We start from the raw sequence: 24,665 nt of genomic DNA, 5'->3' as shown, positions 1-24,665 counted from the left end.
TGTGGTTCTTTATCTCTCACGACTAGGCTTCTGAAAAGAAAAATACTTTCACTAATTTTAATTAAATAAGGAATCCCATTTATTGAGCCCTACTATAGTCCCCAAGAACACAACCTTCATTACCATTTATTCTAGAAAAACAAATGCTTAATAAACATGAATGGTATTGCACCATGCTGTTTCCAAGGGTCTCCAAGCTCAAAGGAGCCTTAGATATGATCTTAATGAGTTATGACAATAGCTACCATTTATGACTGGTATGCACAGAGCCCATGTCCACAGAATAAAGGATAAATTGAGAATAAATATCTAACCAAAGAGAGAAGAATAGCAATGAGAAGACAAATTATTAAAAAGAAGCCAAGTAGAAGTTCTGGAGTTGAAAAGTATAACTGAAATGAAAGATTTGCTAGAGGGGCCCAACAGCAGATTTGAGCAGATAGATAGATGAAAGAACTTAAAGATAGGCCAAATTGAAATTATACAGTCTGAGAAAGAATTATATTAATGCCTAGAATGAAATTTTTAAAAAATGAACAGAGCCTAAGAGGTGACCTATAGGGCACCATCAAAAGTACCAACATATGTATAATGGGAGTCCCAGATGAGAGGAGAGAAAGGCATAAAATATTTGAAGAAATAATGGCTAAAAATTTCTCAGATTTGATGAAAAACGTTAATCTACACATAGAAGAAGCTTAATGAACTCCAAATGGGATAAACTCAAAGAGATCCTTTTTGAAATACGTAATCAAACTGTTGAAAGACAGACAAATTGGAAATCTTGAAAGCAACAAGAGAGAAGCTACTCAAATCACATGCAAGGGATCCTCAATAGCAGTGGTCCCCAATTTCAGCAACAATTTTTCCACAGACGGGGTGGAGGGTAATGGTTCAGGCGGTAATGCGAGTGATGGGGAGCAGTAGGTGAAGCTTTGCTCGCTTGCCAGCTGCTCACCTCCTGCCGCATGGCCCGGTTCCTAACGTTCAGTTATTTCGCCTTCATCAGTTGTCTGTGTCACTGAATGAGAACTGCTAAGGAATGAAAGAGTTTAAACCCTTTACTTCGGACCACACTCAGCCTGTCTGCATCCCTCTGATTGAACCACGAAGGGAGGAGGGAGGCGTCCCGGGGCTGCTGCTCACCACCGACACCCACCCTATCTAGCACACTTTTGGTCACCAGGATTTTACCAGGTTTGTTCTTTTTAATTCTCAACATTTGGGGTAGAGCTGGATGGTATGAAGCCCCGATTTCCCATTGTGTTTGTAGACAGTTTCAACTGAAGCGATCAGAAACTAGGACTAAAACTTCCTATAAATGAGAAAATTCCCCCGAAGAAGCACTTTAAAGGTATCTCTGAGAAAAGTTAGGGAGCAGAAGTCACTGAGTGATGTAAACCCATGCACACACAAACACACACAATCAAATAAAAAGCAAAAGAAAATGCAATAATTAAGTGCCAGTCTTCTTGGTCCACAGCGCAGGGTTTGGGGACGCCTCTTAGTAGGATTGACAACTACAGAAAACACAGGAAGTGGGGGATGGAGCTATATAGGAACAAACATTTTGTACACTGTTGATATGAAGTTGTTATAAACTAAAGTTGTGTAATCTTGGTTGTTACAAACTAAATTTAGATGTTACTTATTATTCCCAGGGCAATCACTAAGAAAATAACTCAAAAATATAAAGTAAAAGAAATTACAAGGGAAATGTTTAGAAATACCTATTCCTTTTTAAGTTGAATAATATCTATGGTATGTATATACCATATTTTTTTGCTGGTCCATTTATCTGTTGATGGGCACTTGGGTTGCTTCCATGTTTTAGCTATTATGAATAATGCTGCTAATGATCATGAGTGTTCAAGTTTTCTTCAGGACCCTGCTTTCAGTTCTTTTGCGTATATGCTCAGAGGCAGAATAGCTGGATCAAATGGTAATTATTTTTAATTTTTCAAGGAACTGCCACGTTTTCCACAGAAGCTGTACCATTTTACATTCCCAGCAGCAGTGCACAAGGGTTCCAATTTCTCCATCCTTGTCAACACTTTTTGATAGTAGCCATCCTGTTGGGTGTGAGGTGGTATCTCAGTTGTGCTTTGCATTTCCCTAATTAGTTAACATTTTGAAGGCAGAAGGAAGAAAATAATAAAGACTAGAGTGGAGATGAATGAAATAGAATAGGAAATCAAACCAAAATTTGGTTCTTTGAAAAGATCAATAAAATTGACAACCGAAACGTTTATAGCTAGACTGATGAGAGCTCAAATTACTAAAATCAGGAATGAAAGTGGGGATATTACTACTAACCTTACAGAATAAAATGTAAGAGAAGAGTATGTACAGTTGCATGCCAGAAAAATTAGACAACTTAGATGAAATTTTAAAAATTCCTAGAAACACGCAAGCTACCAAAGCTGATTGAAGAAGGAATAGAAAATCTGAATAGGCCTAAAACAAGTAAAGAGATTGAATCAGTTATACCAAAAAAATTCCAATAAGGAAAATGCCAGGATCAGATGGCTTCTCTGGTGAATTCTACCAAACCTTTAAAGGAGAATTAATATCAATTCTTCTCAAAGTCTTCCAAAAAATAGAAGAAAGGAATCACTGCCTAACTCATTCTATGAGGCCATTATTACCCTGATACCAAAACCAAAGACATCACAAGATAAGAAAAGCACAGATCAATATCCCATATGAATATAGGTGAAAACCTCAAAAGTACTAGCAAATCAAATTTAACAATATTCAAAGAATTAATACATCATGAGCAAATGAGGGGCTCAAATCAAGATGGTGGAGCAGTAGGATGTGGAACTCCCCTCCCAAAAATACATCTACAAATGGAACAATTCTTATAGAACACCTACTGAACACCAGCAGAAGTCCTAAAACACCTGAAAGGATGAGAAATATCTCCACATAACTGGGTAGGAAGAAAAGGAGGGAAAAAAAAAAAAAAGAGACAGGACCTGCACCACTGGGAGGGAGCTGAAGAAAGGAAAGATTCCCACACCCTGGGAAGCCCCCTCACCTGTGGGGAGATCAGCTGGGACAGAAAAGGAGCTTCAGAGGCTCAGAGGAGGGCACGACAACCAGTTTGTGGCAGGCAGAACAGAAAGACCTACACAGACGGTCCGAGCCACCACCCTGTACCCCCAGCCTAACGCACATCCGCTGGTACAGGTGGGGGCTGGGTGCTGAAACACGGGGTTTAGAGGACAAACCTGGGGAGAGGACTGGTGTTGGCTGCTCGGAGACAGACTGAAGGAGCTGGAGTGTGGTATGGCCACAACCAGGGCTAGAAGCCAGGCCCACCGTAGAAACGAAGCACCGTTGTTAAGTGGTGCACGAAGCGGGGAGGGGGAGCTGCCATTACAGCCTCTTTCTCCACGTGCTAGCCCCTGCCCACTCAGGCTCCGGGAGAGCATGCCTCAGCCGCCCTGCCTCGGCCAGGTCCCACCTGGGCAGTCTTGCAGGCCCCAGATGCCACCTAGGCAGGCTCTGAGGCCGACCACAGCCTCAGGAGCAGACACCAGCAGTTTGCCCACATTCAGAGGTAGGGCCAAAAGCACAGCTGAGCCCCAGGGGCCACACAACTTAGAAAGCAGGGCTGAAAATTCAGTGCCTGTGGGACATCCGAACAGACAGCGGGTGCTCCCGCGGCTGGGATGGGTCTGGCCTTAATAGCTGTGGGCTTTGCGGGTGCATGCACGCAGGGTCTGGGCCGTGCCAGGGTCTAAGCTACCTCTATAGCTCCCACAGCAGGTCCAGGTGTGGGACTTCTGCTGTCCTGGGACCTGACTTCAGTGGCTCTGTGCTGGTGTCCTTGAGACACCTGGGTGGATGGCCGACATACCCACGGTTGAGGCAGGGCCAAGGGCAGTGCCAACAACAGTGTACTTTGTGAGCCCAGACAATGGGTGAAAGGTGACACATCAGAGCACACTCACCGGTGAACAGCTCCAGCAGAGGAATACTCAGTGGCTCCCCTCCCAGTGGGAGTGCTCCAGTCCCATCTACCTCACACCACAGCTCAGTAACGCAGCTCAGAAGCAGATCTGGGGACGTCTACTCCAACATCTAGGTAGCAGACCCTGCCCCTGACAGGGCAGTGACAACCACAGAGCAAAGAGGAGGCCCCACTCAACATCCAGTGCAGGCTCTGGCCACCACACCACCAGTCACACCTCCTATCAAGGGGATAATGGCCAGCATACACTGAGGAAAGAGGTGGCAGCCATCCATACTAAAAACAGCCCTTGTGCCAAAAATGTTAAACCCACGTAGGCTACAAAGGGACGCTCCCACATTAGTATTAGCCCTCCAGGACCAGAGTAGATAACTGTTTTTCCTAAACTCATAGAGCAAGAGAAATATAAGTAAAATGAAGAAGCAGAGGAACCATTGCCAATAAAAAGATCCAAGAGAATTCCCCTGAAACAACCAACAGTGAAACAGACCTCTTCAGTCTAATAGACAAAAAGGAGATAATGAAAATACTGAAGGAATTAAGAAAGGCTATTGGCAGAAATGCAGATTACTGTAAAAAGGAACTAGAAACTATAAGGAGGAACCAAGAAAAAATAGAAAATTCATCATGAGCAAATGAGACTTACCCAGGAATGTAAGGATGGTTCAACATTTGAAAATAAATCCAAGTAATACATCATATTAATTAATTAAATAGCAGCACTATTTACAAGAGTCAAGACATGGAAACAACCTAAGTGTCCATCAACAGATGAATGGATAAAGAAGATATGGCAAATATATATACAATGGAATATTACTCAGCCATAAAAAAAAGAATGAAATAATGCCATTTGGAGAAACATGAATGGACCTAGAGATTATCATACTAAGTGAAGTAAGCCAGACAGAGAAAGACAAATATATGATGTTGCTTATATGTGGAATCTAAAAAAAGGATACAAATGAGCTTATTTACAAAGCAAATAGACTCACACGTACAGAAAACAAACTTATGGTTACCAAAGGGAAGGAGGGGGGAAGGATAAGTTAGGAGTTTGGGATTAAAATATACACACTATATATAAAATAGATAACCAACAAGAACCTACAGTATAGCACAGAGAACTCTACTCAGTATCTTGTAACAATCTATAATGAAAGAGAATGTAAAAAAAAGAATATCTATATTTTTATATATGTATAACTGAATCACTTTACACCAGAAACTAACAATTGTAAATCAACTATATTTCAATAAATTTTTTAATCAAATTTAAAAATATTATTTAATATGTATTGTTGATTGATTAACATGAAAACTCACAGACAGCAGCACTATAACTCATGCCTGAACAAAGCTTATGTAACACACTTATTTGCTTTCAAAGGCACATCATAGCCTTCTTGGACAATTTTAAACAGCGAGATCACCAATAAAAAGCACAAAAGTGTCACTAAATAGGCCACAAAAAGGACCATTTTTTTACAGTATGTGAACTGAAACAAAAGATGGCAGAACAGCACCTTGTTTTACCTAAGCTGGTAATGTGTTCATTGGGTGACTCAAATTTTTCACTGTTCTGTGCATAGCCATGAATGATTGCAAAAGCTCTATGAGTATCAATTTGGGGGTTATGAATAAATGTTAGCAAGCTGTTAAACTCACAAATATGGAATCCACGAATAGGGAGAACAAACTGTATCTTGCTGGTGACTTGATTTTCTCTCATCCTGTAATGCCTGTTTTTCTTTAGAGCTTTTATTTACTTTTATAAATTTATTTATTTATTTTATTTTTGGCTGCATTGGGTCTTCGTTGCTGCGCGGGCTTTCTGTAGTTGCGGCGAGCGGGGGCTACCCTTCATTGTGGTGTGCAGGCTTCTCATTGCGGTGACTTCTTTTACTGCGGAGCACAGGCTCTAGTCTCACGGGCTTCAGTAGTTGTGGCACGCGGGCTCAGTAGCTGTGGCTCACGGGCTCTAGAGTACAGGCTCAATAGTTGTGGCACACGGGCTTAGTTGGGGGATTGGGAATGCTTCTGGGTGACCAGCTCATAGTTTCTGCTCTATGGGACAATCATTCCTTTTATGTTGTTTAGTGTTAGTTTGCTACTGCTGTTATAACAAATTTCTGCTAACTTGGTGGCTTGAAATAATAGAAATTTATTCTTTCACAATTCTGGAAGCCAGAAGTCCAAAATCAGTATCACTGGGACAAAATCAAGGTATTATTGCCTCTTCCAGCTTCCAATGTCTGACAACATTACTTGACTTGGCCACATCATTCCAATTTCTGCCCCTGTGATCACGTCACTTTCTCTTCTGTGAAATTCCCTTCTGCCTATAAAGTTACATGTGATTGCCTTCAGGGCCCACTCAAATAATTCAGGATAATCTCCCCATATCAAGATCCTTAAGTGCATATGCAGAGACTCTTTTCCCATATAAGGTAACATTTACAGGTTCGAGGAATTAGGATCTGATATTTTTTAGGAACATTTTTCATCTACCACACCTAGTCTTGTCTGTCCGTGTGCTTTGTGGGCAGCAAGCTCTTACTCAGAGTCCTGTCAGACTTCCCGGCTTGTACCCAAGGGTTCACAATCCAGCTAAGCCTGGGAAGGATGTGTCCATCTCTGAGGTAGAGTGACACACCTCTAAAGAGGCCAGAGAAGTTACCAGGAGCCAAGAAACTGGTCTGTTTCCAGCTCTGCTGTGTACCTTGGACAAAGGGCCCATGCTTACAAAGCCTTGGGTTCCTTATTTCTGAATGCTCTTCTACACCAGGACAGCTCAGAGCTGCTGCAGGTGAAATTGCAAATTGTAGCCCCCTCCTTAGTGAAAGACAGTTTAAGGGAAGTGATTTTGCCTCATTTCTCTGCTTTGGCTGAGTCCGCTCAAGCATAGGCAACAAACATCAACAGATCACCTACCCCCTACCAGGCTTCCTTTTAGGCCCAGGACGATACAGTACCTCAGACATCAAGGAGCCCCCAGCTAAAATGGGGGTAAAAGGGGGGCATGGCATGGGTAAAGGTACCAGGAAGCCCCAGGGTGAGAAGGCTCAATTATATCTCACAGTATTCAGGCTCACTCATTATAGGAATGTTTTTAAGAAACAGATTAGATATGAATCAAGTTAGTGAGTTGCATTATTTTAAAAGGTCTCAGGCTCTAATCATGAAGTCTAGGGTGCAGTTGAAGGACTCCCCAACCTACTTTTCTTCAGAATAGGTCAGAACAAGAAGAATTTTTCACTTTAGAAAGGAGCAGGACTTCCCTGGTGGCGCAGTGGTTAAGAATCCACCTGCCAATGCAGGGGACACGGGTTTGATCCCTGGTCCTGGAAGATCCCACATGCCGCAGAGCAACTAAGCCCATGCACCACAACTACTGAGCCTGCGCTCTAGAGCCCATGAGCCACAACTACTGAGCCTGCATGCCACAACTACTGAAGCCCACGTGCCTAGAGCCTGTGCTCCGCAACAAGAGAAGCCACCGCAATGAGAGCCTGCGCACTGTAACAAAGAGTAGCCCCCGCTCGCTGCAAATAGAGAAAGCCCACATGCAGCAACAAAGACCCAATGCAGCCAAATAAATAAATAAATAATAAAATAAAATAAAAACTAAAAAAGGAGCTAAGAGCCTCCAGTGTGGTGGTATGAAATGGGACAGATGCATCCACAGAAACTAGAGGCTTGAAGGGGGATATATGGGACAAATTTCATACAGCTAACCTAATAGGGAGCCAAAGGTTACCATAGACAAACATTTTTATAATTATCAGAAAATTTGAGTTGCTTCTAGTTTGTTAAGGGAGGGAGGTTTGGGGTATTAAAAAGGCCATCCAGCATTTCTCCCTGTATTCTGCAAGGGAAGGGGAAGGGCAGACCCCACCCCAGGGAATTCTTCACTGAACATAGAGGTTAGATGGGCAACAGGGACCTCGGTGGACTGAGAGGCTACCATGCTACAAGGAGTGTCAGGCCAAGTCTCCTGTGTTGGTGTCTGACTGAGACAGGAGTCCAGAAATTCTGTGTGAGTGCCCTTTGCAGACTGGGTGCAGAGGGGTTTGTCCTAGACCACCCTCTAGGAGACCCTTGTTTGGTTAGGATTGCTACCCTTTGAAGGGAGGCACTGATCCATTGGTCCTTTCCTTCCCAACTGGCCCTTTCAGCATTGTTTCTACCTTTCCCAGTGAGCTCTAGCTGTAATTATGAAACTAACTTTAATAAGTTTAGTCCTGTAATAGAAATAAAATGTGTTTGTCAAAACCCATAGAGGGTATAACACCAAGAGTGAGACCAGATAGAAACTATGGACTTCGGGTGATGATGACGTGTCAACAAAGGTTCATCATGGGAACAATGTAGCACTGGTGTGGGACATCTATACTGTGCGAGCCTGTGGGGTGGGGGGCTCAGGGTATATGAGAACCCTGTACTTCCTGCTCAAATTTGTTGTGAACCTAAAACTGCTCTAAAAAACAGTCTTTTTTTTTTTTGAGGAACTGTATGAGAGCTCTTTGCTAACCTTGACCTTCTTGAATCCCTAGACCAGCCTAATCTCCTTGGTTTGTTTTGAATAGAGTATTTGCCAAATATTAAGGGCAAACTCAGTAGAGAGTTGGAGTCAACCATTCAAGAAATTTCCAACTTTCGAGAGTGTCTTTTATTTTTCCAAATAAATAGTTAGTTGGCTCTTAATTTGTAAAACAGAGGCTGAGTATTGCATCCTATTTGGACCCTATTTCGTGTTTCCTGACTAGGCCTCTCCCCTAGACAGTGTATCAGAGAAAAACATGGAACCTATTTTTTTGAAGCTGGAATGTAAATTAATTTTCTGTTATTATCCTCCTCGCATTCCTTTCATTCCTATGGATATCCAAATGGTTTTAATCAAAATTAGATTGAGAGCTAATATTACAGTTATTCTTTTTAAAAATAATGTTTTTCCCCCTTGCCACAGAACTGACTTTATTTTTATTTATTTATTTATTTGGCCACGTGGCATGGCTTGCAGGATCCTAGTTCCCCAACCAGGGACCGAACCTGTGCCTCCAGCAGTGAAAGCACAGAGTCTTAACCACTGGACCGCCAGGGAACTCCCACCACAGAACTAACTTCAGAAACTGAATTAACAAGAAAAATTAAGTTACCAATAATCCAAATGCCCATTTATAAATACTGTAGTATTTTGTTCCTTTTGTGTACAAACATATGCATGTGTGTACATATATAATGGGAAAGGGTCATATTTTAACTAGATTTTTTCAGTTAATATGGGCATTGGTCCATGGCTTTGCATATTCTTTCAAAACATCAGTTTTAGGATTTCCCTGGTGGCACAGTGGTTAAGACTCTGTGCTCCCAATGCAGGGGGCCCGGGTTCAATCCCTGGTCAGGGAACTAGATCCCACATGCATGCCGCAACTAAGAGTTCGCATGCCACAACTAAGGAGGCTGCGAGCCACAACTAAGGAGCCCACGAGCTGCAACTAAGGAGCCGGCGAGCCACAACTAAGGAGCCCACGAGCTGCAACTAAGGAGCACACCTGCTGCAACTAAGACCCACAGCAAACAAATAAATAGTAAAATAGATAAAATTTTAAAAAATAAAAGATAATTGGAGAATATTAGAAACAGTTAAAAAAAACCGTCAGTTTTAGTAGCAAATTATATTCCATTTTATGGCTATGCTACAATTTATATCAATCTTGTATTGTTGAACACAGAGCTTATTTCTTAACTTATGCTTTTTCAGGTGATACTGCAGTGAAGACTCTTGGGTATAAATCTTGGCACAGATCCATGATCATTCTCCTTCTAGTAAACACCAAGAGGTGGAATTGTGGAGTCAGAAGGTACACGCCTGGTAAAGGCTTCAGCACAATTAACAAATGGCTTGAGAGGGAGGGAAGCACATCACAGTCCCAGCAGCAATGCATGAAAACTCCATGTCCTAAATCCTCGTCAGCACTGGATATTGAGTTTGACAGGTTTGGCAACACTAGCTTAGTACTGAGAAAATTAATCAGCCTGAGATCACTGCACCCTAACTCTGTGTTAAAACACAAGAGAAGTATATGTCCTGGTTATGAAGGAATTCATAGAATATGGGCCGGGTTTTTCCTGGCTCAACCACTTACTTACTTCCCTGCTGTTTGGCTCTGGAAGAGTTACGTACCCTCTTTGCCTTAACCTTGCCTGCCAGCTGTGAGGATGAGTATTTGGACTGAATTTATCATATTCTCGTTTATATTTGTATTATATATAATATATAAATGAGAATATATATATATGTTCTTATTTATCCTCCCCAACTAGACACAAATATATATATATATATATAATAAACTAATAACTATAATATATATATGGTTAATATATACAGGGTTCAAAAGCAGTTGTCACTGCCATTGCTATTACTACTACTACTACTGATTATAATAATCATTGAGATGGCTCTGGGTAGACACTTAACAAATGTTAATTACCACTTACAAGCTGTTTAACTTGGCTTAGAAAAGTTACGCCCTCTCTCCAATCATTAGCTTCCCCATCTGTTCAACGGAACTAAAAATACCCATTTCCTAGGATTACTGTGAGGATTATAGGAAATGAAACAATCAGCTCAGTACCAGGAATATAGAAGGAAGTTTTCTTCCTTTAGGAATATTTTAGAAACCGACTTCAGAAAAATAATGCATAATGCCTGATAATAAACAACTCAGTTTCTTTTGTGAAGAACTCTAAGATCAGGGGCTGAATCAGCAAGAGCTGGTGAAACTACATCTTTACCCTTTATCCTCCTTTTTGGAAAAATTATTCTTTCGAAACATCAACTCTTTTGGCCTGATGTTCTGGTCCCTGTCACTGGGTTTGCCTGGCCGATGGCAAAAAATCATAGGCTGAGGTGCCAATGTAGGAGACTGAAATAAGAGTAGGGATTAGGTGGAGAAGAAGGAAACTCTTTCTCCCTATGTTCTTGCTTAGTTAATACCTAATGGCTTTTTAAGGGGTTGCAAGTATAGTTTAATAAAAATGTGCCAATATCTAGCAGCAAAGGCACTCTGCCAACATCATAAGCCCCTCTGTACCTGCTCTGGCGTAATAACTTTGATAAGAACTACTCATTACTGAGCACCTATTGTAAGACTCTATAATCCTTCCAACAACCTGATTATTCCAATGAAGACGTAGCTATTCAGAAGACATAACAATTCAGAGCCAGGACTGGGACTCATGTCTGTTTGCCTTGAAGTACATGTTTTTCCTTGTCTACTTTCTCTCTCTTCCTCTCCTCTTTCTCCTCTAGTACTTTTCAGATTCCTGCCTTTTCCTTCTAGCCCACCTGGATTTCAGGCCAGCCTTTGTACCCATCCCAGGTGCATCACCGATCCCCATGGCTTTAAGATCTCCTGTTTCCATGGCCCTGCACCTGGTGGACTGAGAGGGATGCCAGCTGCTCTTTCTTTGCAGGGCACAGAGCTCTGAGTAGCACACCAAGATGTGCAGGAACCTGGAAGCTGAGAACCCTTACATATTCTGAGTCTCTGAGTCATTGAAGAAAAAGAAGGTACTTCAGTGAAAAGGGCTAAGCCTTACTAGGAAGTATAAAGGAAATATTAAAGGCACTGTGTTTTTAAATAGTATACTCAGCAAACTTGAATATTTTTGGCTAAAGTAATTTCATATTGTGACCAAGGGAACTGAGTAAGAGTTCAATTAAGGTACTATGAGGAGACAGGAGCATTGCATTTAAACAGACCAATGTTTTAACAGTTAAGATTATTTTTTATCTTTGACCTAAAGGAGACAAGTATACTCAACAGGGAAAAGATAGTCTCTAAATAAACAGTGCTGGGAAAGCTGGATATTCACATGCAAAAGAATGAAATTGGACCCCTATCTTACATGACTTACAAAAATTAACTCAAAGTGGATTAAAGACTTAAATGTAAGATCAGAAACCATAAAACTCCTAGAAGAAAACATAGGGGAAAAGCTCCTTGACATTGGGCTTGGCAATGATTTTTTTTTTAGATATGACTCCAAAAGCACAAGCAACAAAAGTGAAAATAAACAAGTGAGACTACATCAAACTGAAAAATTTGTGTATAGTCAAGAAGCAATCAACAATATGAAAAGGCAACCTATGTAATGGCAGAAAATATTTGTAAACTACATATCTGATAGGGGGTTGATATCCAAAATACAAAGGGAACTCATACAACTCAACAGCCAAAAAAAAAAAAAAAAAATTCCCACGCAAATAATCCAATTAAAAAATGGGCAGGGACTTCCCTGGTGGCACAGTGGTTAAGACTCCGCACTCCCAATGCAGGGGGCCTGGGTTCAATCCCTGGTCACTGAACTAGATCCCACATGCATGCTGCAACTAAGAGTTCACATGCCACAACTAAGGAGCTCATGTGCCACAACCAAGGAGCCGGAGAGCCACAACTAAGGAGCCTGGGAGCTGCAACTAAGGAGCATGCCTGCTGCAACTAAGACCCAGTGCAATCAAATAAATAAATAAATAAATATATTTTTTTTAAATGGGCAAAGGATCAGAATAGATGAATAGACATTTTTCCAAAAGATATTCACATGGCCAACAGGTACATGAAAAGGTGCACAGCATGACTAATCATCAGGAAAATGCATTTCAAAACTAAAATGAGATATCACCTCACACCTGTTAGAATAGCTATTACCAAAAAGACAAGAGCTAAGTGCTGGTGAATATGTGGAAAAGAGGGAACTCTTGCTCACTGTTGATGGGAATGTAAATTGGTGAAGGCACAATGGAAAACAGTATGGCAATTCCTCAAAAAATTAAAAACAGAACAACTATATGACCCAACAATTCTACTTTTGGATATATACCTGAAGAAAATGAAATCACTATCTTTGATACTGAGCAGGACCCTACAGGGTCTTTCTGGGGAAAGACACCCAACCCGGGTCCTCCATCTCTTATTTAAAAAAAAACTTAAGCCTCCTAGGCCTTCCAAAGAGCAAATATAATCAGAAATACAGAAACAAAGGAAAACAATCAAGCAAGACAAAATAATAATAGTTTAACCATAAAACAAAAGTCAATGACCTTTAATTCCTCCTCAGAGGCTGTAGATAATATCCTGATCCAGGTCTTTGAGTTGTTTTTCAGATATTAAAACCCCCACAAGATGGAAGAAGTTGACTGCATGCTGACCACTAACATGTAGCCCCCAGACGAGCTGGAGCATGAAGATTGATAATGCTGACCTCTGTGACCTCATCTGGTTGCCTCACCACCCACCAATAAGAAAATTGTGAGCTGATCACATACTCCACAACACTTTCCCTCACTTTGTCTTTTAAAACCCTTCCCTAGGGACTTCCCTGGCAGTCCAGTGGTTAAGACTCCATGCTTCCATTGCAGGGGGCACGAGTTCAATCCCTGGTCAGGGATCTAAGATCCCACATGCCGTGGGACACAGGAAAGAAAGAAAGAGAAAGAAAGGGAAAGAGAAAGGAAAGAAGGAAAGGAAGGAAGGAAGAAAAGAAAGAAAGGAGAGAAAGAAAAAGGAAGAAAGAAAACAGCAAGGGAAAGGAAGAAAGGAAGGAAGGAAGGAAGAAAGAAAGAAAGAAAAAGCCATTTCCTAAAAGCCATCAGGGAGTTCAGGTTTTCTGAGCATTAGCTGCTTGTTCTCCTTGCTTGTCACCCTGCAATAAATGTTGTACTTTTCTTCACCAAAACCCCGTGTCAGTAGATTGGCTCTGCTGCAGGCGAATAGACCCAAGTTTGGTTTGGTAACGACTTGAAGAGATATCTGCACATCCACATTCATTAGAGCATTATTTACATTAGCCAAGACATGGAAACAACCTAAGTGTTCATCAATGGATGAATGGATAAAGAAGTTATTATACATACATACACACACACACACACACACACACACACACACACAGAGAGAATGGAATACTATTCAGCCATTAAAAAGGAACTCCTGGTTGCCATTTGATCCAGCATTCCCACTCCTGGGCATCTATCCAGACAAAATTATAATTTGAAAAGATACATGTATCCCAATGTTCATTGCAGCACTATTTACAATAACCAAGACATGGAAACAACCTAAATGTCCACCAACAGATGAATGGATAAAGACGATGTGGTACATATATACAATGGAATACTATTCAGCCATAAAGAAGAATGAAATACTGCCATTTGCAGCAACATGGATGGACCTAGAGATTATCATACTAAGTGAAGGAGGTCAGAAAAAGAATGACAAATACCATATGATATCACTTATATGTGGAATCTAAAATATGACACAAATGAACCTAACTATGAAACAGAAACAGATTCACAGACATAGAGAACAGACTTGTGGTTGCCAAAAGGGAGGGGGGAGGGGAAGAGAAGGATTGGGAGTTTGGGATTAACAGATGCAAAGTATTATATATAGAATAGATAAACAACAAGCTCCTACTATATAGCACAGGGAACTATATTCAATATCCTCTGATAAACCATAGTGGAAAACAATATATATATGTGCATAACTGAATCACTTTGCTGTATAGCAGAAATTAACACAACATTGTAAATTAACTATACTTCAATAAAATAAATTTAAAAAAAGAGAGAGAGATGCCAGAGAGGTTACTTTCTCTCCCTACCAGGTGAGGTCACAGTGAGAAGGTGGCCATCTACAAGCCAGAAAGGGACAGCTATCACCAGAAACCGACCATCAACCATGCTAGCATCCTGTTCTTGAACTTCTGTCCTCCAGAACTGAGAAAGAAATTTCTGTTTCTCTGGAGGACCCTGATGAATGCAGCCATCTAAGCTTTTTGAGGACTTACTAAGTGTCAGTCACTAATTCTACAGAGGGAAATGGAGTGAGAGTCTGAGCCACCCCAGAGAAGAAGTGCCACACCCAGTGAGGTAGTGGGCAAACGTCAGTGGAATCCCAATTAAGGGACTTGAACTATTCTCCAAGGACCAGATATTAGGAAAGGAGAGACGGTTCTCTTTTTTACTTAACATGCCATATTAGACATGAGATTGAGAACTGATTATTACTCTGGGCTTTAGTCATGTGTTAGTAAAAAGGTATTACATTTTGTCTTGAGGAATAAATTGAAATATATGCACACTGAACAGTAAATTTTGTCTCTGATGTTCATGTAGGTATACTGATCCAGGTGTGCCAGACTGACATTATGCAGTAGATACCTGTGACAAAAACATTTACTGTTCACCAATGATCCCACCCACATTTCCCAGCTGCCTTTCAGTTAGACAGGGCATGTGACTAGTCCTGGCCAATGGGTTGTGAGTAGAAATGACTGTGTCAAACCCTAGGCCACAACAGAGAAAAAGGAAAGTGAGGTCTCCATGCCCTTTCTTCCCGCATGGCAACAATGGGAGCCTTCTTGTTTCTCATGTTACAGCCACAGGATGTTGGTGTGTGAGCCGTGCAGTGACCGTGTGGAGCGAACCTGCCACAGATCTTCAATGGACATGAAATGTAAGCAAGCGGGAAACGTAGTTGTATTAATCCATTGAGGTTTGAGGGCTGTAATATGTTACTGCATCATAGCCCGGTCCATCTTGACCAGATACAACTGTGGCTGTCACTAGGGGTAGAGATGCAAATCCCTGGAGTCACCCTTGGAAGCAGACCACGGCTTATAGAAAACAGGTTGGGGAAGCCTCTTCAGGAGCGAACGTTTAAATGCTAATTAGACTGGGGATGAGGTTGCACAGCCTTCCAGCTGGTCTTACCTAAATCATGACTAGTCACTCCTTAGGCAATTTTCTGGAATGGTATATGAGAGAAACAGAGAAAAGTTTCTCATATATCTTGTGAAGTCTATGGGTAGAACTGATGTACTCCATGTTACTACTGAAGCCCAGTCCCAGATATAATTATGAACATCATGTGAGGGCATACATTATGGAATAATAAGTCAATTGTAAGCAAAAGTTGAAGAGACCATAGTTATTCTTATTGGCTGTCAGAAGTGTCTGGATCACAATGCCAACTTATCCCTTTAAGAAACTTCTTGAGCAGATGAGACACACTGCTAAAGAATCTTTGAAAATGAGACAGATTTTAATGTTGTAAGTAGCCGCAGATGAAATTTTGAGTGGCAGAGGTTTTTTTTGACACCTCAATCTCTTTATGATGCCAATACTTGGCACGAGTCCCTGCCTTGGTTGCATTCTGGGGTCATGCACAGGAGAGGGGGAACATGTTCCACTGGACTGAGAGTCTTGTTGGTGATGGGTGCTCCCAGGCTAGAGCAGCCCAACAGAGAGCCTGTAGCAAATGGCTATGCAAGGTAGGAATCAAAGGCGGGAGACAGAAAAGGTCTCTGTGGGAGTCATCAAACGTCGTGCTGGGAAAGGTTGCCTCTGATCAGAAACAAGATGTGAAAACTTGGTTTGTAATGATTCCAAAGCTGTCAACAGCAATGAGGCAGTGGGAAAAAGCCTGAGAACGCCACCTTTGTCTTGCAGACCTGGAGGGAGAGTGATGCTGGAAGCCTTAGCAGATTATTGCAAATGACATCAGTAATATGAAGCACCTGATGGGCCACTAGGGGCAGGGGTGGGAAGAGACCTGGAGAAACTGTCACTGCTAGAGTGTGGTGGAGGCTGCTTCAAGCCCTGGTATGAGATCTGGTGCGTAGGGCGGGCCACCAAAACCTGGGGAGATAGGCACCCCCAGCAAGGTGCACACTCCTACTGCTAGCTTACAGTAACTACTCCTGCAGAACAGTTCTAAATTCATGAAGATATTGCTCATCATGTTTAGAATTTGTAACCACTCGCCATCCCTCCCAATGGATTCCATTTAATGGAATCACATGGGAAGGCATGAATTGCTTGAGATCATCAGTTCTGAAATGAGCAGCAAGTGCACTGGAAAGGCCACCATTGTCCACTTAAAACAGAGGCTGTGAACAAGGGCCTCAGAGATACTGGTATCGTGGTGAAGGAGAATTAATGACAACATAACAGAAAGTGATAAGAGAAAGGTCAAGATATGTCAGTAGGTGTGCCCTCTAAGACTTATACGTAGAGTGGCAAATAGAATTATCTAAACTATTTAAGGTAAAGTTTGGCGGATCTCTTGCTGTTGGATTCTGATCTCCTTCAGTAGCCTGGTGGCATAGTGGAGAGGGTTCATTGTGGAGGATTGGGCTTTAGTACCCTGAATAAAATCAAAAAAGGAATAAGCTATTCAAATGTAACTGCAGAGCTCCATGATACTGTGCACCAGAGGGAAAAATATTAATGCTTATTGATGAGAGTTTTGTACTGCGAAGTTAAATACAGTTAAATACTACCTGTAATACAGGTAGTATTAGTACATTTATAGTATGACTTTATTTCCTGATGTAATAAGCTTTATGAGTCATGTACTTTTTCCAAGTTCTGTTTGCACAACAAAGTTCGGGCTGTATTTGAGATGTAGTGGCCAACTAAAGCAGGCACCATTGATGCCCTATCTAATATCCCCTAGACTCACCTCTGAGTTCACCTGCAGCTGTGGTAAAGAGCTTCCAGTGTGATTGCAGCTCCCCATTCCAAGTGCCTGCTTCTCTGCCTGAGGGCAGTCTGAAGCATCAGGGGAATTTGCTGAGCCACACACAGGAGCAACTCAAAGCATAAGACAGTTAATGTTCCAGAAACAGGACTTCCCTGGTGGCGCAGTGGTTAAGAATTCGCCTGCCAATGCAGGGGACACGGGTTCAATCCCTGGTCCAGGAAGAGCAATTAAGCCCATGTGCCACAACTACTGAGCATGCGCTGTAGAGCCCATGAGCCACAACTACTGAGCCCACGTGCCACAACTACTGAAGCCCGCGCACCTAGAGGCCGTGCTCTGCAACAAGAGAAGCCACCGCAGTGAGAAGCTCGTGCACTGCAAAGAAGAGTAGCCCCTGCTCGCTGCAACTAGAGAAAGCTCGCACGCAGCAACGAAGACACAACACAGCCAAAAATAAATAAACATTTGAAAAAAAAAAAAGTTCCAGAAACAATTCCTGACAGTTGGGGAAGGGAGAATGGTGGATTACTGCCCCCGCCTCCCAGCCTGCAGTGGAACAATTCTGAGATGCCCTCTACACAGTTTCTCAGAGAGTAATCAGAACAGTTGAGCCCTGGGACTTCCCTGGTGGCACAGTGGATAAGACTCCGTGCTCCCAGTGCAGGGGGGCCCAGGTTCGATCCCTGGTCAGGGAACAAGACCCCACATGCATGCCGCAACTAAGAGTTTGCATGCCACAACTAAGGAGCCTGCAAGCCACAACTAAGGAGCCCATGTGCAAGCCATGTGCCGCAACTAAGGAGCCCGCCTGCTGCAAGTAACACCCTGTGCAACCAAATAAATTTTAAAAAAGAACAATTGAGCCCTAATCATGCACTGTGCTAATCTGCTCATTAATGCACTGTTTCGTAGCCTTTCTACCTTCCCTGTCTCATTTGCCCCACACCCACATGTGCTTCCTGGGATCACCTGGACCCAATCCTTGTATCAGGGTCTGTATTAGTCAGGTTTCTCCAGAGGAATAGAACCAGTAGGATAGATAGATCAATCTATTTCTCTATATCCATATCTATAGCTCCACGTCTATAGCTATATATCTATATCTACATCTACATCTATGTATCTATATAGAAAGATTATAAGGAAATGGCTCACGTGATTATGGAGGCTGGCAAGTCTAAAATCTGCAGAGCAAATGTTGCAGTTCAAGGCCAAAAGCAGGCAGGCTGCTACAGGCCCAGGAAGAGTCAATACGCCAGTGCAATGGCTGTTGGGCAAGAGAATTCTCTATTACTCAGGGGAAGGTCAGCGTTTTGTTATATTCAGGACTTCAGCTGAATGGATGAGGCCCATCCACATTATAGAGGGCAATCTGCTTTACTCAATCTACTAGTTTATATGTTAATATTATCCCAAAATACCCTCACAAAATACTTAGGATAACATCTAACCAAATATCTGGGCATCCTGTGGTCCAGTCAAGTTGACACACAAAATTAACCATTACAGGGTCTGATTTGGGGGAAATCCAAACCAAGGCACCAAGCATAGGTCATCAATTTGGAGAAGCACCCCTTGTAACGAGAGTAGAAACCTCTAAAGAGAGTGTTTTATGTGGACCATACACCTCAGGAACCATACGTGCACTCTCTGACCCCTTGTCCACATTCCAACACATAGGCTTCTGGCCCACATTAAGGAGGCATTTTGGACAGAAGGGAAAACCAGACCTGGTGTCGCTGTCCATGAATTTGAGACAGAAAGACTCCTGGTCCAGGATGGAATGAAAGCTTTGCTGTGTGGACTCTGCCTGACATTTGCCCTAATATTCAGTTACATTTTGTCCCTCTCTGGACCAGGCACTTAGTCCCACTAATAGAGAGGTCCACCGATTGCTTACACCACCTACCTACACCATCTTGCGTTGCTCCTGGTTGAGCCCAAAGCAAGCTCCAGTAGCTTAACCGGCCCCCATTGGTGTTGCTGTCCGTGGTTCTAACAGAACGAGCAAGCCTCTGCGTTGACACCTGTTTTGCTGTCCATGGTGCTGCCTAATGATTTTTTTTAATATAAATTTATTTTATTTTATTTATTTATTTTTGGCTGCGTTGGGTCTTCATTGCTGTGCACAGGCTTTCTCTAGTTGTGGCGAGCAGGGGCTTCTCTTGTGGAGCACGGGCTCTAGGCGTGTGGGCTTCCGTAGTTGTGGCACCCAGGCTCAGTAGTTGTGGCTCATGGGCTCTACAGTGCAGGCTCAGTAGTTGTGGCACACAGGCTTTGTTGTTCCATGACATGTGGGATCTTCCCAGACCAGGGCTCGAACCCATGTCCCCTGCAGTAGCAGGCGGATTCTTAACCACTGCGCCACCAGGGAAGTCCAATGATTCTTTTTTTATGCTCAAGAAGATGCTGCATATTGAAAGAGCAGGTTTTTGAAACGTAGACTAGAACTCAATGATAAACATGAGATTTTGGCTCTTGCTGATGTGTGTTATAGGATTTAGTGCTCTGGTGTATGTGTCCCCATTCAAACTGAAGAATCAATATTTTCTTGCTGCCCCATATTCCCAGAACAGGTTCTAGGATTTAGCACAGTTGATGGAAAAGAGCAGAGCTAAATAGAGAGCAACCAGGGCTGAAACTTGCAGGCTATTAACCACATCAGGGGAGTCACTATCCTTTGGAAATCCCTGGCTTGGAATTTTCCTCTTTTTGGCTTCCTATGTCCAATGTAGTAGAAAGTCTTGTGGATTCTATCTTCTAAATAGCTCTTAGATTAGGCTACTTCATCTCACCTCTGCCAACACTTCCATGACAATGATGATCATCACCACTACTACCATCACCACCTTCACTCTTCTAATTACCATCATTTCTCGCTGGGATCATCCCTTTAGGATAAAAATTTCAAAGTGGAATAACTAAGTGGAAGTATAGGTACGTTGTTTAAGGGTTTGATAGAATATCTGTACCAAGGTGCATTTCCACCAACCTTGTAAAAGAGGGCCAGAGCCACTTTCAGGTGGCAAAAGAGCTATCAGCAATACATTTCAATTAAAGATTGACCGAAAGAAATACATTAAAAAACTAAACAGGGAGTTCCCTGGTGGTCTAGCGGTTAGAATTCGGCACTTTCACTGCCATGACCTGGGTTCAATCCCTGGTGGGGAAACTGAGATCCTGTAAGCCAAAATTAATTAATTAATCAATCAATCAAGTAAGTAAGTAAAAAACATAAAGAAAAAAGCTAATGCTTACAGAGCACTTAGCATGCACCATGGCTGGGCAAGTGTATGTGGTGCTTTAAAACAAACCTTTGTGGTACGTTCTGTTTTCAGATGGAATAATGAGACACAGGTCAAGAAACTTGCCCAAGTTCAGACAAGACCCTTGGAGAAGGTCAGGTAAGCTTTCTGAGACCACACAGCAAGCGAGTGGTGCAGCAAGTACTGAAGCCGATGTTTGTCTCCCCCTCTCCTGCCAAGGAGAACTGCCAGGGGTCCCTGAGAAAGCAGAAGATGGGGAAGAGGGAAGGGAGCAGGCTGCGTCTGCGCGCGTGCTGGGAAGCGGGGGCTTCCGGGGCTGCAGGGTCGCCATAGCGGGTGTGATGCAATCACGCCCGTCGCTGCGTCAACGGGCGGCTCCAGGGATGCGGGGACTGCAGTAGAGCTGGTCCCCACTGCCGCCCACCTCGTCCCTGCCGCCCACCGCGGCTAACCCGGCAGGCAACCGCTGTCGCTAACCTTCGTCCAGCGTCAGGACCACCGCCCCGGAGCCACCAGCGACCCCGACAACATCTCTCAGACACCGGCAACCCTGACAACCGCCCCCAGGTACCGGCGGTCCCTGACAACCACTCCGAGCCACCGGTAACCCTTGACAACCGCCGCCAGCCCCTCCCACCCCCTCCCCCGCCACCCGGCGCCTGGGGCGCGCCATGAAGTCGGCGGTGAGCGCGCGCGGTGGGGTGTCTGGCGGCCGCGGGGGTGGCTGCTGGGGCGGAGGACGAGGAGGCGGAGGAGGAGGGGGCAAAGGAGGAGGCGGGGGCAAAGGAGGAGGCAGGGGCAAAGGAGCAGGAGGCGATGGCGGCGGCCCGGGGGGCAAGGGCGGCTTCGGAGCGCGAACGCGCGGCTTCGGAAGCGGCAGGGGCCGGGGGCGTGGTGGCGGAGACGGCAGGGACCGCGGAGGCGGCGGGCAGCGGCGTGGCGTGGCCAAGAGCAAGAACCGCCGCAGGAAGGGCGTCACCACGGTATCCGTGGAACCGCACCGGCACGAGGGGGTCTTCATCTATCGCGGGGCGGAGGACGCTCTGGTCACACTGAACATGGTGCCCGGCCAGTCGGTGTACGGCGAGCGGCGGGTCACGGTGACCGAGGGCGGCGTGAAACAGGAGTACCGCACGTGGAACCCCTTCCGCTCCAAGCTGGCCGCGGCCATACTGGGCGGGGTCGACCAGATTCACATCAAGCCCAAGTCCAAAGTGCTGTACCTGGGTGCCGCCTCGGGGACCACCGTCTCCCACGTCTCCGACATCATCGGCCCTGACGGCCTAGTCTACGCGGTCGAGTTCTCCCACCGCGCCGGCCGCGATCTGGTCAACGTGGCCAAGAAGAGAACCAACATCATCCCAGTCCTCGAAGACGCCCGGCACCCCCTCAAGTACCGCATGCTCATCGGGATGGTGGACGTGATCTTTGCCGATGTGGCCCAGCCAGACCAGTCCCGCATCGTGGCTCTGAATGCCCACACCTTCCTGCGCAACGGGGGCCACTTCCTCATCTCCATCAAGGCCAATTGCATCGACTCCACCGCATCTGCCGAGGCAGTGTTTGCTTCTGAGGTGAGGAAGTTGCAGCAGGAGAATTTGAAGCCTCAAGAGCAGCTGACCCTGGAGCCCTATGAGAGGGACCACGCTGTGGTCGTCGGGGTCTATCGGCCCCCTCCCAAGAGCGCCAACAAGTAGCAACCCAGCTCGGGCTGTCCCTGAGATAATGCCTAAGGCTGTGCTGTGTTCAGTGTTACTATATGTGTGTTTTCTCTGTGCACCGCTTTTCTATTAAATGGCATAAAGAAACAGTACCCAGGTGTATCAGTGAGGCCAGACTCAGTTATCCCCAAATCTCCAAATCCCCCGAACTCTAAAATAGCCAAGATAACAGGTGATAGGGGTCCATCAAGGATCAGCCTGGGGACTGTGCTTACTCCAATCACTCAGGGTCCTGACTCTTCGGGGCCCCTCTTCACTCGTCACAGGGACAGGGGAAGAGAGCTGGGGAAATAATGAGCTTATAAAATCCCCTTTGGAACCGAGGGGACACTTCTTACACATTGACCACGTCACGTGACCAAGCCTGACTCCAGGGAGTAGCATTGGATATTGATGGACGGTAGTGTAGTCTAACACACCCAATCTGTCTGACTCCAAGCCAGAGTCCTAACCGTAATATATATTTAGTACTTTACTCTTCAAGGAAGCCCTTTTGCATTCCCTAGTATGTGTGATCAGCACACCAGCCCCAAGATGGCTTTGTTACCATTCCCCTTTTACAGGGGAAGCCACAGAGCTTCTGAAGGTAAACTGGTTGCACAGCCAGTAAGGAGGTAGAACTTAACTGCCAGTCTTTGCGCCTCGAAATTCACTGCTATTTCCTGTACACTAATGGGATCTTACCTCTCCCCCATATGGCCCACGCTGAACAGACCACAAGTCCTAACACAAGGACACACACAAAGAACAGGGCTCTCTGGCTTCTCTGTGTTCTTTCTCCACCTCCCTGTGCTACCCTTTTCTTAGATTTCAAAATAACAAAACAAGGCAGGGAGGGAGGATGTGAGTCTACCTCAAAAAGTATTCCCACCACAAGGCATAATACACCCAAAGTGGCATCACCAAGTGTCTCAGAAATAACCAGAAAAATGACTCCCAGAAAGTATCTGTCTCTGAAAGGCATTTCCTGCAGGCCCTGAATCTCAGTCCATTCAATTCTGGCTCTCAAAAGCAGCCCAAAGGGAGCAGGAGACTGAACAATCCCAGGAGAGCTGGCAATGTTCCAAAACCAAGACTTAAAAAGGCCTTTCATTTATTCATTCACTCATCCACTCAAGAAATCCCCACTGCCAATTGCCAACGTCATCGACATTGCATCCGGGAATGATTGCTCCCTAATCCGTCATTTGGAGAGTGGGTCTTCCTTCCTGAAGATGTGCTTGGATAGAGATTATGGTTAGTTTGCATTTTCTGAGGGCATACTTCCTTCACACAATAAGAAGATAAATCAGATTTCTAAAAGGCAGCCACCCCTTCTCCTCCCCTCCCCTTCCCACAACGCACACACAAAAGCTATTCCATACAATGCAGGGGGAGAGCTACAGTTCAGATTTGCTGGCCAGACTGACTCAGGAAGAAGAGGGTGAACGGAGTAAATGTCTGCAGAACCCCGAACCAGGCATTTCCCAAACAATGTGAGATCTTCATTAAAACCCTGCAAAGCGAGGATCATTATTCCTATTTAACAGAGGAGGAAACTGCAGTTCGGAGATATGACATGACTTGCTTAAGATCCCCCGGTAAGTCTCACAGCCAGAAACCAAACCCCCAGGAGTCTGACTCCAAAATCTACGGCCTTTCCCCTGAGGTCTATGCTGGCTCCCTTACTTTGAAAAGCCCTCTCTCCAGTCCTAGGCTAATTGATTCATTGCTGGGATGAAACCCTGAGGCTGGGAATGGACTCCCAGGAAACAGGATGATTCCTTCTGGAATCTTAAAGGGTCCAGTCCTTCCTCAGAGCCAGCTCAGTCTCAATAAGGAGCTCTTGGAGCCTGCTTACAAGGTGTCTGTCCCTCCAGATCAGGGACATGGCAGGGGAAACTTGGCCTCTTTCCTTGGTGTGAGCATTCCCACATACAGAGAAAATTTATAGTCCATGTTTGAAGCTGCTTGAAGTGGGAACATCAGTGGAGACATGGCATGAAAAAAACCTCCTGAAGAATGTCTCTGAGCTGCAGACGGGTTCCTGGGCCAATGGAACAACATGGTAAGTCCCAGGAGAAACATAGGAATAAGGACTAAGGGGATATAGGAGGGAAGCTGAAACCTGGTTTTGGAGGATGGGGAG

General features: G+C 44.2%; 1 protein-coding gene across 1 annotated transcript; it reads left to right on the top strand.

Annotated features, from left to right (window-relative positions):
* Positions 1 to 104: 104 nt before the first annotated feature.
* FBLL1 (fibrillarin like 1) lies at positions 105 to 22,629 on the top strand. Its single transcript, XM_036845723.1, has 5 exons — positions 105 to 1,197; positions 9,747 to 9,846; positions 11,301 to 11,561; positions 15,443 to 15,519; positions 20,889 to 22,629. The coding sequence occupies exon 5, from the start codon at positions 21,488 to 21,490 to the stop codon at positions 22,511 to 22,513; it is 1,026 nt and encodes a 341-aa protein (XP_036701618.1). The 5' UTR covers positions 105 to 1,197; positions 9,747 to 9,846; positions 11,301 to 11,561; positions 15,443 to 15,519; positions 20,889 to 21,487; the 3' UTR covers positions 22,514 to 22,629.
* Positions 22,630 to 24,665: the final 2,036 nt, after the last annotated feature.

This window comes from Balaenoptera musculus, chromosome 3 (assembly GCF_009873245.2).
Source record: "Balaenoptera musculus isolate JJ_BM4_2016_0621 chromosome 3, mBalMus1.pri.v3, whole genome shotgun sequence".
Lineage (NCBI taxonomy): Eukaryota > Metazoa > Chordata > Mammalia > Artiodactyla > Balaenopteridae > Balaenoptera > Balaenoptera musculus.
Note: the sequence above shows the minus strand (reverse complement) of the source record. Positions and strands in the feature narration are given on the sequence as shown.

Bases quoted from the DNA above. Each gene is read 5' to 3' on its own strand.
- FBLL1 (XM_036845723.1), top strand. From the start codon at position 21,488: ATGAAGTCGGCGGTGAGCGCGCGCGGTGGGGTGTCTGGCGGCCGCGGG.